The sequence below is a fragment of the Pongo pygmaeus genome, chromosome 5 (genome assembly GCF_028885625.2).
Source record: "Pongo pygmaeus isolate AG05252 chromosome 5, NHGRI_mPonPyg2-v2.0_pri, whole genome shotgun sequence".
Classification (NCBI taxonomy): Eukaryota; Metazoa; Chordata; class Mammalia; order Primates; family Hominidae; genus Pongo; species Pongo pygmaeus.
Window position 1 is genome coordinate 157,750,193 of NC_072378.2, and position 17,626 is coordinate 157,767,818.

General features: G+C 42.7%; 1 protein-coding gene across 8 annotated transcripts in view; it reads left to right on the top strand.

Annotated features, from left to right (window-relative positions):
- Positions 1–13,401, top strand: part of ARID1B (AT-rich interaction domain 1B) — a 433,023-nt gene extending 419,622 nt beyond the window's left edge. For all 8 annotated transcript variants that reach the window (XM_054493038.2, XM_054493042.2, XM_063666760.1 and 5 more), the window contains 5 exons: positions 190–340; positions 2,827–2,923; positions 4,723–5,506; positions 8,003–8,133; positions 10,285–13,401. In XM_054493038.2, coding sequence (XP_054349013.2) covers positions 190–340; positions 2,827–2,923; positions 4,723–5,506; positions 8,003–8,133; positions 10,285–12,009 — 2,888 coding nt within the window. In that variant the 3' untranslated portion in view covers positions 12,010–13,401. The remainder of the gene's footprint in view (positions 1–189; positions 341–2,826; positions 2,924–4,722; positions 5,507–8,002; positions 8,134–10,284) is intronic.
- Positions 13,402–17,626: the final 4,225 nt, after the last annotated feature.

Consider the following 17,626-nt stretch of genomic DNA (forward strand, 5'->3'; position numbering starts at 1 on the left):
GAATCACCTGAACCCAGGAGGCAGAGGTTGCAGTGAGCCACGATCACACCACTGCACTTAGCCTGGGCGACAGAGTGAGACTCCATCTCAAAAAAAAGTCCAAAGACAATAGAGATGACTAGAAGGGATGGATGGGCCTTTGACTTTCAGAAATGCCTAAATGTATGCATTTTATTTAAAATATTGCAGTGCCTGGAAGCAGCGAGCCCTTTATGACGCAAGGACAGATGCCCAACAGCAGCATGCAGGACATGTACAACCAAAGTCCCTCCGGAGCAATGTCTAACCTGGGCATGGGGCAGCGCCAGCAGTTTCCCTATGGAGCCAGTTACGACCGAAGGTGAGTATTTTTTAAAATGACAGTATGAGGATTTACTAGAAACCGTGCTTTCCTCACACACACATTTCTGAGCCCTGGCAGCTGAGCCACTGATGACAATATACAGTGTCCCCTTTCCTGTGAAAGTAAAGACGCAATGGCTGCTGGTCACCAGGTGAGTGTCAGGTGGCTGCCCTCAGTAGATGGCTATTCAGGACGAGGGAGAAGGACCTTGGCCTTGGTAGGAGTCTTCCTCCCCAAGTCAAGAGCCAGGGCCGCCACAAGTCACGCTGGCACCCGGCACCAGCACCCAACATCCTTCTGAGGGACTGCCAGCTGCACACTCCAGACATGGCTCGCCTGGAGCTCCTGGATGCCTGGGCCTCCCCAGCACCAGCTCCCCTCCCTCCTTTCTGTCTGGGGAAAGGCCTGTGCAGTGGTCGCCACACTGGGCTTTCAGCATTCTGGAAACGTCTTTCAGGCAGTGCTTTTTCTCTGTGCATATTTTAAACAGAGGGACAATACTTTGCTCTTTAATAAACATCTCTAGAAAACCCACAGCACAGGCCTCACTGCAGCCTCTCTTAAGGAAGTCATCTTGAAATGACTTCAAATGGCAAGTTAAACTTGCAAGTTAAAATGGCAAGTTCAGCTGCAGGACTGATGATGCAGATTGATTTGTAATTAGATAGGAGGAAAAGTTGTTGAAATGGCTCTGAAAGGTAACCTGAAAACTGCTTCCTAAGATGATGGCATAGGGTAGGCTTCTTTTTGTGAAGAAAGTCCCTTGCCTGGGCCCTGACTTCAATACTCTTTTGTCACAAAAACCCCTTCCCCTTGTTGGTATGTTCTCTACCTCCTAATAAGAGACATGACGATAAGCAAAGTTTTCGTATAATGTTTCAGATTTTTAAAGAAAAAAAGATAGAGGCATAATAGAAGGGCTTTTCCCTCCCCGGAGCCAGTGTGCCACAGGGTGGAGCTGACTTTGGGATCGCTGCCTTTGGAAGCTGCGTGTGCTGTTCTACCGGGGACCGGCTGGGCCAGAGCCGCTCACCTTTCATCAGCCCACATGCTGGGGTCACAGGGACAGTTCAGTGGGAAAGCTTCCTCGGTGTAATACAAAGGAGAAAAAGGTTGAAAAATCACGGCTTTACCAAATGAGGTTTCCTTATGGTATTGTCTGTGAGCCTTGTTCCGGAGAGTCCATCCCATGTTTAAGGAGACACGGTGCTTTCTCCTAGGGACCTAGGAATTTACTCTTCTAATTCTTAACCTAGCCATAATATGGCCAATATTTACTTGTGATATATTCGTTAATCAGTTAACCATAAGGTAACGTTTAGTGTGCTGAATCAAGGATTTCAGTTAGGTTTGTTTTGTTTCTGAGGGTCCAGGAAAAGCTACAGATGTTTTTTTGGGGTGGGTAGCTGGCAAGACTAGAAGAAGAACAATTATCTTGGCTCTGCCACATTAAAGAGAGGTTTACCTCATTGTTAAGTTTTCTCTTCTGAAAAATGTTGCTTGTTATGCAACTTAAATTTTACCCATGTCAATTACATTTCTTTCCTCCTATCTCTGAGCTTTCTTCTTAGATATCAAAGTAGTTATCAAAAGTTCCCATGTCTGTTTCACATGTGATAGTCTAAAAATTCATTTATTTGTTTTTATTATTCTCATTCCTTGATCAGCTTAGGAATATATTCAGTCCATTGTTCCCTTTCTTACAAGATTTGGTATATTAAACCAATGTATTTTTCAAAGTTCCAAATCTATTGTCTTTCAAAACATGCTATTTTTTATGGTATTTATAATTTCTTAATGTACTAGTAGTTGAAAAATGAATGTATTATTCATTTCCATTTTAAGACGTAATAGGTGTACATTTAAATCATCGCTGTTATTCTTTTCTGAGCCTTTTAGGGCATAGGACTGTGAAATTCTGAGCACTTGTATTTATACAATGATTAGCTAACATTTGAATTAAATTTGAAGTATAGCTTTTAAAAATTAAACATTTTCCATTCATAATGAGAATGTCCAAAGTACAAACATTTTGATGTTCTGGTACTTCTAGGAACATTGCCTTTGAGTCTTAAGTTCTTCTCGTCGTTTCTTGCTTCCCTTAATGCCTCTCATCACAGCATTGTACGACACTTCCTAAGGTACACGTCAGTGGACAGGCGGGGCTGCGGCCTCCAAGGCAGAGGCCAGAGGCTCTGACAAGTGCTTACAGGGTGCCTGCCTGCTCAACCGGTATTCCTCTGACACCTATTAGCCAACAGCCCGAACTAGGAGTTTGGCACCATTCCCAAAATGGGTGTTCCCATCCCTGGTGCTAACAGTTGGCGTGCAGCTGCCTCTCAGAGGGCCTTTGTCGGAGGGGTGCGCGGTGAAAGCTACACAGAGCTGCTTGGGGGAGTCAGGGTTCCAGAAATGGATTGTTTATTTCTCTGTTTGCCTGAAGCTTTTTCTCAGTTAAGTTTTCTTTGAATGCCTCGTTCCAGGCATGAACCTTATGGGCAGCAGTATCCAGGCCAAGGCCCTCCCTCGGGACAGCCGCCGTATGGAGGGCACCAGCCCGGCCTGTACCCACAGCAGCCGGTGAGTTGGCGAGTGGGCGTGGGGTGCTGTGTTTTCTGGTTCTCTCCTGGAGGCTAAAACTCAAACTTGTCTTACTTCTGAAGATTTTCAGACGTCTAACAAAAACGATTAGTGTTTGCTGAGCGTTCACGATATAGTTAATGCTAGAAAGTACTCCTGGGATGTTGAAGTCAGCAAATTAAAAATAACTCTTGATACATGGTTTCCTGAAACAAATATAACCTGTAATAAGAAGTTGAGTGTATTTGGCCTTGTAAATAATAACAAGCCCAAGCTAGAAGTAGTATATTTTAAACATGTATCTATTGTGCATACTGTTGTATCAGAAGCCATTTTAGAACAGAAATTTATCAATGCTTTAAGGAGAATGTGTAGAAAAGCAACTTAAAATATTATATACTAATAGTGAAAGTGAATTGGCTTATTTAAAAATGAGATAAGATGCTAATGATACTTATTTTGAATAAGTAGGACAGGTTTTTGCTGGTTCACAGGTGACCATTGCAGCTCAGAGATGCTAAGTTACGCAGGATCTCCCCCTTACAGTGACCAGTGCGGCTGCGGGAACCGCCCTTCGTGGTGTGGCTTTCCAGACATACAGGACTTTGCTGTTTTTAAACAACTTTTCAGATCTGAGACCTCTTGCAAAAAATAAAAATTTTGAAAACTATATATATGTTATATAATTATAATAATTATAATAATATGTATATTATTTTTCATTTATTTAATTTTGCTGGAGCATATAGGCACAGTGAATTGCTTTTTTTTTTTTTTTTTTTTGAGATGGAGTCTCACTCTGTCTGGAATCCAGTGGCGCAATCTCGGCTCACTGCAACCTCTGCCTCCTGGGCTCAAGCGATTCTCCTGCCTCAGCCTCCCAAGCAGCTGGGACTACAGGCACCCGCCACTATGCCCAGCTGATTTTTGTATTTTTAGTATAAGAGACGGGGTTTCACCATGTTGGCCAGGCTGGTCTCGAACTCCTGACCTCAGGTGATCCTCCTGCCTCAGCCTCCCAAAGTGCTGGGATTACAGGCGTGAGTCACTGCGCCTGGCCAGTGAATTGCATTATTAAACCAACTGATCTTAAACAGTTTTCAAGTAAAGTGGAAAATATCAGCATCTCACTGCCTCCCATCAGAGTCCCACCTACCCCGATTAAGCACTGGTCCCGGAGCATCCTGGGAAGCAAGCTTAGTAACAGGTGTGGTCCCAGCCCTGTCCTCAGTGCTGGGACCAGTGGGGCTTTGGGGGAGCCGCACCTGACCAGGCCAGAAGTCAGGGCAGGAGCCGTGGGATGGATGTTGGGTGACACGGGCCAGTCTGGGGAGCCGAGTCCTGTTCGGAGGCTTTTCTGTAAAATGAGGCCCAAGAAACCCTTTTACCCCAAGACCCTTTCAGGCCAGCCCCTGGATGCTGGCTTTCCTGTGAGAGGGTCCTTCTGCCTCCTGCTGTGGTCCTAGCGCAGCTCCCAGCCCGGGAGCCGTCTGCCTGTGTGGGAGTTGAACGCTGGCTGTCCCGGTGGCACAGCCTAAGGAGAGGAGGCTTTTTTTTTTTCCACAGGAAGTTTCAAACACGTGAAAACAAACTCTGGATGCCCTCTCGTGAGTGTGTGACCTGGTGTATATAATACTGAAATATGGAACATAAATTGTTAGTTCTCTGTTGTTATAGGAGCTTCCCATATTCATTTTGAAATGAACATTCTAGCAGGTAATAACTATTTTGCATAATTTCAGTGTGTGATTATACCTGTAAGAGCACATCAGGATGATTTGTCTTTCTGTGAATTCCAGAATTACAAACGCCATATGGACGGCATGTATGGGCCCCCAGCCAAGCGCCATGAGGGCGACATGTACAACATGCAGTACAGCAGCCAGCAGCAGGAGATGTACAACCAGTATGGAGGCTCCTACTCGGGCCCGGACCGCAGGCCCATCCAGGGCCAGTACCCGTATCCCTACAGCAGGGAGAGGATGCAGGGCCCGGGGCAGATCCAAACGCACGGAATCCCACCTCAGATGATGGGCGGCCCGCTGCAGTCGTCCTCCAGTGAGGGGCCTCAGCAGAATATGTGGGCAGCACGCAATGATATGCCTTATCCCTACCAGAACAGGCAGGGCCCTGGCGGCCCTACACAGGCGCCCCCTTACCCAGGCATGAACCGCACGGACGATATGATGGTACCCGATCAGAGGATAAATCATGAGAGCCAGTGGCCTTCTCACGTCAGCCAGCGTCAGCCTTATATGTCGTCCTCAGCCTCCATGCAGCCCATCACACGCCCACCACAGCCGTCCTACCAGACGCCACCGTCACTGCCAAATCACATCTCCAGGGCGCCCAGCCCAGCGTCCTTCCAGCGCTCCCTGGAGAACCGCATGTCTCCAAGCAAGTCTCCCTTTCTGCCGTCTATGAAGATGCAGAAGGTCATGCCCACGGTCCCCACATCCCAGGTCACCGGGCCACCGCCCCAACCACCCCCAATCAGAAGGGAGATCACCTTTCCTCCTGGCTCAGTAGAAGCATCACAACCAGTCTTGAAACAAAGGCGAAAGATTACCTCCAAAGATATCGGTAAGAATTCCAAAGCTTTCATTCTGAAATGAATTCCAGTTGCAGTGTAGAATTTTAATTTTAGTAAAGATGCTGTTCCTGTTAATCTTAAAGGGATGAAAAAACTATGACTAGAAATTATCAAGATGCATTTTTATGTAGGAGTAATAGTTGGAGGCTGCTAATCTGAATTAAGAAATAGTGCCAGAAAGATTGGCCGGGCGTGGTGGCTCACGCCTGTAATACCAGCACTTTGGGAGGCCGAGGCGGGCGGATCACGAGGTCAGGAGATCGAGACCATCCTGGCTAACACGGTGAAATAAAATGGTAGTTTTACATGTGAATGTTATTTGTGTGAAAGATCAGAGCTTCAAGTAAGAGATCAGGGAATCCTCAGTGGTTATATACTATATTTTGGGCTTAAAGATTTGAACTTAACCAAGCCACTTAATCACTACAATACGTGCCTAACAGACCCCCCCATGAGGCTAATGAAATGCTAAAGGTGACCTGAGAAAATCTGAAGGCAAGTGAAAACATACAGTGAATTTCTGTGGGAAAAAGTTAAAGCTTGTATGTAATATGTAGATTGATAGATGGTATGACATATAGAATATGCTATGCTGTGATACATAGAACTGATATCATCCAATGCACTGGTAGACTTGGGCCAAGAACCATGTCTATCGAATGCTGATGTTGCTTGTTTATCCTCTGTGGGATGTTCTGAATACTAATCAGAGGTCTGGACTATCTGGAAGTACACACAGGGTTTCTGCATTATTTTTGAAGTACTTTTAACACAGGAAGGAAGATAATAGATCTGAGTTATATTAGGAAAAATTCCTCAAAAAATCTCAAGAACAAATTGACTTAAAATCTTTTTCAGTGATTAGAAAATTAAAGATATTAATAATTTAAAAGACATCAATCATTGGACATTAAGGAGATGTAGATTGAGAGACCAGGGCAGGAGAATCACTTGAGCTCAGGAATTCGAGACCACCCTTGGGCAACCTAGCAAAACCTCGTCTCTACTAAAAAGAAAAAAGATTAGCCAAAAATGAGATCCATTTCTGTAGTCCCAGCTATTCAGGAGGCTGAGGTAGGAGGATCACTTGAGCCAAGGAGATCAAGGCTTCAGCAGTGATTGTGCCACTGTATATACACACACACACATATTCCTTTATATATATATATTCCTTTATGTATACATATATCTATCCATTTATATATAATGCGTGTGTATCTATATCCCTTTATATATATATATAGATAGATATAAATATAGATAGATATAAATATAGATATAGATATATATAGAATATGTGTGTGTGTTTGTGTATATATATATATGGGGTTGCAGAGGGAGAGAAGGAGACACAGACACTGAGCACCATTTTATATATAGAAATATATATATACACACACACGTATATTGTGTGTTTATGTGTGTATATGTATGTTTAAATAAATACATCTAAATTTTCTAAAAATCTCCCAGCGCAGATTATATAGCATTTGTCTTCAACCTAGGGAAATTTATATGTTTATTTTTAAAAGTAATTTTGATTTTTTTATTGTAAAAACAGTATGTAGCTATCTTAGAAAATTTTAAAACAGATACAGTTAAAATCAAGTGGAAAAGCCACGGTGTCTCCCCCACGTGCAGTGATTCTTGGCGCCTGGAGAATGCCCCCAGCCTCCGGGCAGTTCCGGGGATCTGGCCGAGCTGGGTCTCTGCCCTCTCGGGCTGGTGCCCTGCACTGCTGCCACAGCTCCTGGGAAATTCCCATGCCTGTTGAGTCTATTCTCGCAGCCCCATCTCATGGCAAATCTTACAAACTTTCTACCTGATCATTTTGTTTTCTTCAGTAGCAGGAACAGGGAAAACAACAAACTACTTCCCATTCTTTGGCTCCAACCATACTCCTGAGAAATCTGAGCCATCAAAGTGCTGATATTTGTCACAGCATGTTCTGAGGGCAGGAGCACAGGACTAGAGGAAAGCAGCCTGGGAAGCCAAGGCTGTGGGTCCGAGGAGGCTGTTTTGGAGTGAAATTTTGCTTCCATGTTCTGCATACTTGGCAGCCTTCCAGGACGCCACCTTGAGACCCTCGTGAGTGGCGAAGGCAAAAGAAGACAAATACCACTTTTGGGTTTGACTCATTTATTAAAAGCTCTGATACCACATTGCAGACTCTGTAGGGTGGCTGAAAGAAATAACCCGGCCATGAGAAAGGACCATCTGTGCTCAACCACTCCACCTCTAGAAGCACTTTCGGCCCCTGCGTGACCAACAAAGCGAGAAGATCTTGAACCACAAAAGTTTCTCACTACAGCTATGGCCTCCATTTAAAATCTGAAATGATCACGCTTAACTGTCCTTGAGAGCATTTGTTTAAAGTCAATATTTAACTTAACACTCCACTTATTTTTTCTTACTCTTTCGTTAACTTTCGTTCTTTCATGCATAGAGTCAACATTCATGATATCCTTGTTCTTTCCCATCTTCAGTTACTCCTGAGGCGTGGCGTGTGATGATGTCCCTTAAATCAGGTCTTTTGGCTGAGAGTACATGGGCTTTGGACACTATTAATATTCTTCTGTATGATGACAGCACTGTTGCTACTTTCAATCTCTCCCAGGTAAGCCAGCATAGTCCAACTAACAACCAAATTAGGATAGGAGAGCATCAGGCCATGCACACTTGTGCTTGAACTAATGCCTAAGTTGATTAGCACTGACCGTCCAACACTGTTGATCACTGCAGTTGTTATCAAACAGCCTTAATCAATGTAGAGTTATCTGGGATAATATTCATTGTAGTCTTTAGTGTGTGTACACACATACCTCTATTTCTTATGAGAGAACAGTGACTGTGTGTGTATGTGTATGTGGGATAGATGACAGTAGTAACATTAAATTGTTCAGAATGAATATTAGCAGGCCAATGGGAAATAATCAAAATGTAACATTAAGTTGTGACTGGAGTCAGCATTGGAAACACAATTGGTTGCAATGGGACATAACCCTGCTTTCCAGGAGGACTTGACATCTTCTTTTCATTAAAAAGATATTCAAGATTTAGAAATTTATATTCTATACATTTATAGAATGTATAAATATATATAGAAGGAGAGAGAACAGTTTAATGAACCCCCATGTACCTCTCAGTCAGCTAAAATAGTTATGAACTCATGGCTAAACTTACTTCTTAGTCTATGCTCTCTCATTTCTGCCTCTCTCCAGGTTATTTTGAAGCAGTCATGTAAAAGCCTACTACTTTTAATGAGCTTAAACCCCTCCTTTGTTCAGAGGTAGGCTTCAGGTAGCTTCCAGCATAATAGCTAGAAGAGAGGAGGACTGAAGTTTGGGGAAAATGCCCAAGAGTCCACTGGGCTATAGACTTTGAAAGAAATATTTAGAAATAAAAAATGGAAAAAGGTCATTTTCCCTACAGTATACAAACAACTCTCTACTTTGAGCGCAAAAACTAAAACGCTTAATTTCCTTGCTTCTAAGGAAATAAGACCAGAATCTTCTACTTCTTTTTTCTCTCATTATCAGCCTAGAAAGGCAATTTTTCAATTGCTAGAAAGTTTATTAATAAGGTCATAAACATTGTACGAGTTCTGTGTTAACAGAAAATAAATATTTAAAAACTGTATACTGCATTTGCTAGAGTAATGCACTTTCATCCTTATGTTAGGTGAACTGTTGTTGATCACATATTTGCATAACCAGAATTGCTTTATTAACTTTCCCTTTTCCCCTGGAAAAAAAGGGAAAATGCCCTTGGAACATTGTGCCTTCAGCACACTAAAAGCAATTCCTTCTAGTTGGTGCTGGGGGCTTCCCCTGACTTCTTAAAAATTGTTCCAACTCTACTTTCAAGAAACTGACAGTAGGATATGAAGGTATAGCTGATTTCCAGAACATCTACCGGGAAAGAATCCTTGTTACTTACTCTTTAGAGTTCCTAAACATGGTGGGTGGGGGGCGGGTGTTGGGAGAGAGGGCAGTTGCTAATCATGAAGTGTACTGGTTTTTTCTTGATACAAACAGTTGCTTAAAGGAAACCAAACTTGTTTTCGTAGTCAGTGGTTCTCTCACAGTGGTTTTTGTCTTTCAACTAGAGTCATAAATAACTGAAATGTAAAATTGCATTTTATGAAACATTCTAATTTATTTATCATAGGCTAAATTGATTTGTTTTTAATTTTCAGTGTTCATGAGCTACCACATTGCTGAAATTATCTTTTCCAAAAGATATATAGAGAACATAAATTAGGGTAACCTATGGTACCTGAGACAGAAATAACCATAAAATCCTAAGAATAACAACCATAAAAATCCTGGCAAGCAAGTCTCAGATAAATAAGAGAACAGAGTCACTTTGGGCAAAAGAGTCTGTAAAATCCCTGTTTCCACTCTTCTAATAATGAGTACCTTGTCTCTAAATCAGGAACAGAAAGGTAAAGAACAGCAAGGCACTCCCTCAGTGATAAGATTAGAAATATGAGAATAAAAAGTAAGTTTTCGTGTAGGTAGTCTAAGCAAGGAAGCAGCAAATAAGGAACATGCTAAACGTTGGTTTAGTTTATACTGTAAAATTCAGGAAGTTCACTGGACCTGAAAGGTAGTTTATCTTTCATGGTCCAGCCAAAAAGGGAGACAAACGTGTGACAATGATGGAAAGGTATTGACGGGTCTCAGGATCTTTTCCCTCCTCGGTCATATCTGATGTCATGACATTGTACCTGTTCTTTCTTTCTTCTCCTCCTCCTCCTCTCTAGTTGTCTGGATTTCTCGAACTTTTAGTCGAGTACTTTAGAAAATGCCTGATTGACATTTTTGGAATTCTTACGGAATATGAAGTGGGAGACCCCAGCCAAAAAGCACTTGATCACAACGCAGCAAGGAAGGATGATAGCCAGTCCTTGGCGGACGATTCTGGGAAAGAGGAGGAAGATGCTGAATGTATTGATGACGACGACGAAGACGAGGAGGACGAGGAGGAAGACAGCGAGAAGACAGAAAGCGATGAAAAAAGCAGCATCGCTCTGACTGCCCCGGACGCCGCTGCAGACCCAAAGGAGAAGCCCAAGCAAGCCAGTAAGTTCGACAAGCTGCCAATAAAGATAGTCAAAAAGAACAACCTGTTTGTTGTTGACCGATCTGACAAGTTGGGGCGTGTGCAGGAGTTCAGTAGTGGCCTTCTGCACTGGCAGCTCGGCGGGGGCGACACCACTGAGCACATTCAGACTCACTTTGAGAGCAAGATGGAAATTCCTCCTCGCAGGCGCCCACCTCCCCCCTTAAGCTCCGCAGGTAGAAAGAAAGAGCAAGAAGGCAAAGGCGACTCTGAAGAGCAGCAAGAGAAAAGCATCATAGCAACCATCGATGACGTCCTCTCTGCTCGGCCAGGGGCACTGCCCGAAGACGCAAACCCTGGGCCCCAGACCGAAAGCAGTAAGTTTCCCTTTGGTATCCAGCAAGCCAAAAGTCACCGGAACATCAAGCTGCTGGAGGACGAGCCCAGGAGCCGAGACGAGACTCCTCTGTGCACCATCGCGCACTGGCAGGACTCGCTGGCTAAGCGATGCATCTGTGTGTCCAATATTGTCCGTAGCTTGTCATTCGTGCCTGGCAATGATGCCGAAATGTCCAAACATCCAGGCTTGGTGCTGATCCTGGGGAAGTTGATTCTTCTTCACCACGAGCATCCAGAGAGAAAGCGAGCACCGCAGACCTATGAGAAAGAGGAGGATGAGGACAAGGGGGTGGCCTGCAGCAAAGATGAGTGGTGGTGGGACTGCCTCGAGGTCTTGAGGGATAACACGTTGGTCACGTTGGCCAACATTTCCGGGCAGCTAGACTTGTCTGCTTACACGGAAAGCATCTGCTTGCCAATTTTGGATGGCTTGCTGCACTGGATGGTGTGCCCGTCTGCAGAGGCACAAGATCCCTTTCCAACTGTGGGACCCAACTCGGTCCTGTCGCCTCAGAGACTTGTGCTGGAGACCCTCTGTAAACTCAGTATCCAGGACAATAATGTGGACCTGATCTTGGCCACTCCTCCATTTAGTCGTCAGGAGAAATTCTATGCTACATTAGTTAGGTACGTTGGGGATCGCAAAAACCCAGTCTGTCGAGAAATGTCCATGGCGCTTTTATCGAACCTTGCCCAAGGGGACGCACTAGCGGCAAGGGCCATAGCTGTGCAGAAAGGAAGCATTGGAAACTTGATAAGCTTCCTAGAGGATGGGGTCACGATGGCCCAGTACCAGCAGAGCCAGCACAACCTCATGCACATGCAGCCCCCGCCCCTGGAACCACCTAGCGTAGACATGATGTGCAGGGCGGCCAAGGCTTTGCTAGCCATGGCCAGAGTGGACGAAAACCGCTCGGAATTCCTTTTGCACGAGGGCCGGTTGCTGGATATCTCGATATCAGCTGTCCTGAACTCTCTGGTTGCATCTGTCATCTGTGATGTACTGTTTCAGATTGGGCAGTTATGACATAAGTGAGAAGGCAAGCATGTGTGAGTGAAGATTAGAGGGTCACATATAACTGGCTGTTTTCTGTTCTTGTTTATCCAGCGTAGGAAGAAGGAAAAGAAAATCTTTGCTCCTCTGCCCCATTCACTATTTACCAATTGGGAATTAAAGAAATAATTAATTTGAACAGTTATGAAATTAATATTTGCTGTCTGTGTGTATAAGTACATCCTTTGGGGTTTTTTTTTTCTTTTTTTTTTAACCAAAGTTGCTGTCTAGTGCATTCAAAGGTCACTTTTTGTTTTTCACAGATCTTTTTAATGTTCTTTTCCATGTTGTATTGCATTTTTGGGGGAAGCAAATTGACTTTAAAGAAAAAAGTTGTGGCAAAAGATGCTAAGATGCGAAAATTTCACCACACTGAGTCAAAAAGGTGAAAAATTATCCATTTCCTATGCGTTTTACTCCTCAGAGAATGAAAAAAACTGCATCCCATCACCCAAAGTTCTGTGCAATAGAAATTTCTACAGATACAGGTATAGGGGCTCAAGGAGGTATGTCAGTCAGTAGTCAAAACTATGAAATGATACTGGTTTCTCCACAGGAAGATGGTTCCATTAGGCTGGGAGCAAAAACAATGTTTTTTAAGATTGAAAATACATACCTGACAACGATCCGGAAACTGCTCCTCACCACTCCCGTCATGCCTGCTGTCGGCGTTTGACCTTCCACATGACAGTTCTTCACAATTCCTTTAATCATTTTTTAAATATTTTTTTTACTGCCTATGGGCTGTGATGTATATAGAAGTTGTACATTAAACATACCCTCATTTTTTTCTTTTCTTTTTTTTTTTTTTTTTTTAGTACAAAGTTTTAGTTTCTTTTTCATGATGTGGTAACTACGAAGTGATGGTAGATTTAAATAATTTTTTATTTTTATTTTATATATTTTTTCATTAGGGCCATATCTCCAAAAAAAGAAAGAAAAAATACAAAAAACAAAAACAAAAAAAAAAAAGAGAGGGTAATGTACAAGTTTCTGTATGTATAAAGTCATGCTCGATTTCAGGAGAGCAGCTGATCACAATTTGCTTCATGAATCAAGGTGTGGAAATGGTTGTATATGGATTGATTTAGAAAATGGTTACCAGTACAGACAAAAAAGAGAAAATGAAAAAAAATACAACTAAAAGGAAGAAACACAACTTCAAAGATTTTTCAGTGACGAGAATCCACATTTGTATTTCAAGATAATGTAGTTTAAAAAAAAAAAAGAAAAAAACTTGATGTAAATTCCTCCTTTTCCTCTGGCTTAATGAATATCATTTATTCAGTATAAAATCTTTATATGTTCCACATGTTAAGAATAAATGTACATTAAATCTTGTTAAGCACTGTGATGGGTGTTCTTGAATACTGTTCTAGTTTCCTTAAAGTGGTTTCCTAGTAATCAAGTTATTTACAAGAAATAGGGGAATGCAGCAGTGTATTCACATTATAAAACCCTACATTTGGAAGAGACCTTTAGGGGTTACCTACTTTAGAGTGGGGAGCAACAGTTTGATTTTCTCAAATTACTTAGCTAATTAGTCTTTCTTTGAAGCAATTAACTCTAACGACATTGAGGTATGATCATTTTCAGTATTTATGGGAGGTGGCTGCCGACCCACTTGAGGTGAGATCTCAGAGGCTTAACTGGCCTGAAAATGTAACATTCTGCCTTTTACTAACTCCATCTTAGTTTAATCAAAGTTCAATCTATTCCTTGTTTCTTCTGTGTGCCTCAAAGTTATTTTGCATTTAGTTTACTCCACCGTGTATGATATTTATACTGTGCAATGTTAAAAAAGAATCTGTTATATTGTATGTGGTGTACATAGTGCAAAGTGATTATTTCTATTTCAGGGCATATTATGGTTCTCATGTTCCTTCCTACCCGGTGCACAGTAGCTTTTTAATACTAGTCACTTCTAATTGAAACTTTCTCTTCCTGGGTCATTGACTGTTACTGTGTAATAATCAATTTCTTTGAAACTGCTGCATAATTATGCTGTTAGTGGACCTCTACCTCTTCTCTTCCCTCTTCCAATCACAACATACTCAGAATCCCCAGCCCCTCGCATACATTGTGTCGGTTCACATTACTCACAGTAATATATGGAAGAGTTAGACAAGAACATGCAGTTACAGTCATTGTGAGACGTGACTCTCCAGTGTCACGAGGAAAAAAATCATCTTTTCTGCAAGCAGTCTCTCATTTGTCAACTCCCACATTACTGAGTCAAACAGTCTTCTTACATAACAATGCAACCAAATATATGTTGAATTAAAGACCCATTTATAATTCTACTTTAAATACATCTGCTTGCTAAGAACAGATTTCAGTGCTCCAAGCTTCAAATATGGAGATTTGTAAGAGGGAATTCAATATTATTCTAATTTCTCTCTTACAGAGTACAAATAAAAGGTGTATACAAACTCCGAACATATCCAGTATTCCAATTCCTTTGTCAATCAGAAGAGTAAAATAATTAACAGAAGACTGTTGTTATGGTTTGCATTGTAACTGATACGCAGAGTCTGACCGTTGGGCAACAAGTTTTTCTATCCTGATGCGTAACACAGTCTCTAGAGACTAATCCAGGAAGACTTTAGCCTCCTTTCCATATTCTCACCCCCGAATCAAGATTTACAGAAGCCCACGAAGAATTTACAGCCTGCTTGAGATCATCTTGCCTATAAACTGAGTTATTGCTTTGTCCTAAAAATTAGTCGGTTTTTTTTTCTATGAGGCTTTTCAGAAATTTACAGGATGCCCAGACTTTAAATGTGTACCAAAAAAAAAAAAAAAAGATAAAAAAATAAAGGTGCAAAGAAAGTTTAGTATTTTGGAATGGTGCTATAAAGTTGAATCTGTTGGTATTTGAGTGGATTTTTTTAATGTCACATAAGAGATACTGGGTGGCGTCTGCTCAGCAATAGCTATTCACAGTGTTTTGTTTGAGGAAGAGAATGATATAGAAGCATGTTTTACTGATGAAGGTGGCCAGTTCAAAGACTAGTTAAGCTGTTTTTTCAGAGTTATAATGAAGAATGATTTTTTTAAGGGCATACGGGCAGTCTCATACAATGTAAGCTATTAACTACCTCCTTTATGAAAAGAAGCCAGCCTTTGCCCTGAAGTCCATCCATTTAAAACTGTTGGAAATCTTTCATTTCCTATCAAACCACATGTACCTGTTCCCGTGTCTGTTCACCTTTGAGGAAGCAAAGAAAGTATTATAAATGAGCCACAAATGGACAGTGCAAACAGTCCCTGTTCTTCTTGCTGAGTGTTGGTTCACTTCTTTATCTCGAGGGCCGTGGCCCAGCTGCCTGAAGTCCTGCTCAGCACCAGCCTAGGAGAGCTTGGAAGTAAACTTCATGATCAGGCAAGATTGTTAAAAACTCTGATGAATACACTTGGTAGCAGCATTTAATCTGCTAACAGGCAACATTACTCATGAATTTAACAGAGATGTGTTGAGCACATGCTGTGTGCCTGGCTCTGTTCTAGGCTCTGAGGAGTCCTCAATAAACAATGACCCTGTTTCAATTATGTTCTAGTCTTTCATGTCAGACAATTATAGAAATAAACTAGTCTTCCAAATAGTGTTTCACATTGAAAACACTCAGAACGCTCCGTGTTTATGCATTGAACACTTTTTTTTATTTTTCCAAAGACAGGGTTTAGCTCTGTCACCCAGGCTGGAGCACAGTGCCATGATCATAGCTCACTGCAGCCTTTAACTCATAGGTTCAAGTGATCCTCCCACGTCAGCTTCCCAAGTAGCTGGGTTTACAGGCATGCGCCACCACGCCCAGCTATTTATTTTTAAGAACTCTTTGTAGAGATGGGGTCTTGCTATGTTGCCCCAGCTGGTCTAGATCTCCTGGCCTCAGGCCACCTCTGCTTCCCAAACCTCTGGGATTACAGATATGAGCCACCATGCCTGGCTGAAAACACTCATTTTTCATTTTTATTAAGAAATAAAGTAAGATACTGGCTATTGAGAATAAGGGGGTGTGATGAGATGAGCTCTGGACTGAAAATCAGAAACACTTAAAAGGTTAAGTCTCATCTGGGGTGTGGCCTGTAGGCTCCCAACTGTGCTCTGCAGATGTGCGAGGCCCTCCCATTTAAGAGCTGCTCCTGCAGAGCATGCAGTTCCTGGCCTGCCCAGCCTCCCGCCAGCATGCTTGTGAGTCCTGATGTGGAAGGAAAAAGCAGCAGTGGCTTGGTACCCGGTGCTCCCAGGCTCCACCATCAGCCCTTAGAAATGCAGGAACTGACTGCACCTGTACAAAGGCCGTAGTCAAGGCCTCCTGACCCCAAGCCCCACGCTGTCAGGTGCATCCACGTGCATCTCCAGGCACTGTGCTAGCGCTTCTACCCTTGCTTTCTGGTCCTGGTTTGGTTTTATGATGATCCAAGTCATGTCATCCTCTAAAATGCCAAAGTCAAATTGCTGAGTTAATTCACTTTGGGATTTAAAATGATGAACCCCTGAGGGAAAGTTGGTGGGGCTGGAGGTGGGAGGGGCAACCGCCAAGTGTGTCCTAAACATGAGACTCATTTGTCTTCTTCTTGAATCTGATTTCAGGGACTTAAAGTTTTACCCTAGCTTTTTCCAAAGTGTATTCTAAGAAACAGAAGAGATCTCCAAAAAATCACCTTACATATTCTTTTGGCAATCCATAGTCCATATTGCCATATTAAAGATAGAAATCCTGCAGAAGAGACACCTGTTTAATCCAGGCATTTCCTGACTTAATTAACCTTGGAATTTAAAAAAAAAAATTCCTGAAAACACGCTGCAGAGCTTTGGGAAACTTCATCCACCAGTGGTCATGCCTGGCATTGCCCCGGACTGAATGCTCCTTGCATTCTTACTTCTGAAACCAAGATTAGGATGTCCTCATGGGGGGAGAAAATATGGAATCTTCTCTTACTATCCCCATGGCCTTGAGCCAGGTACTTAAATTCTTTGAACCTCAGTTTCCTCGTAATATGGGCATGACACCCATCTCATGGGATTGGTAAGGATTAAACGAGATGATTAAAGGCCTTGTCACATAAGTGACCAGTGAATATTAACCCCAAACATCCACCCATCCATACACACACACTTCTCCTTTGGCTGGTGTCCTAAAATGTGTTTCACACAAAGTCCAAGAGAATAGCTTCCCATTTTCATAACCAGTCACACAGTTTGTGTGACTCTTTGTTGCTGTTTTTGGTTTATAGTACAACGGCTTAGTCCATCGGAGGCCTGTATTTGGCACTTGCCAAATACAGGCCTCCGATGGACTAAGCCGTTGTACTATAAAACGTCCCTATGTCCACCTGACCTCTACATCCCACCCTCACACCCTTGAATCTGTCTGGTCTTTTAAGGGCTTCAGCTGGCGGCCACTGCCCTCCCCAGCCTGGCCTGCCCTGCTTGGGTTCTGCAAAACCCCCAGTGGGTTCGGCCTCCAGTTCAATCCTCAGATCCCCGCATCTTTCTGATTGAGGATCCCATTCTGTTGTACCCATATTTAAAATTGCCCGGCATCTCGCCAAGGCCAGCTTGATTCTGCATAATTTCTCTACC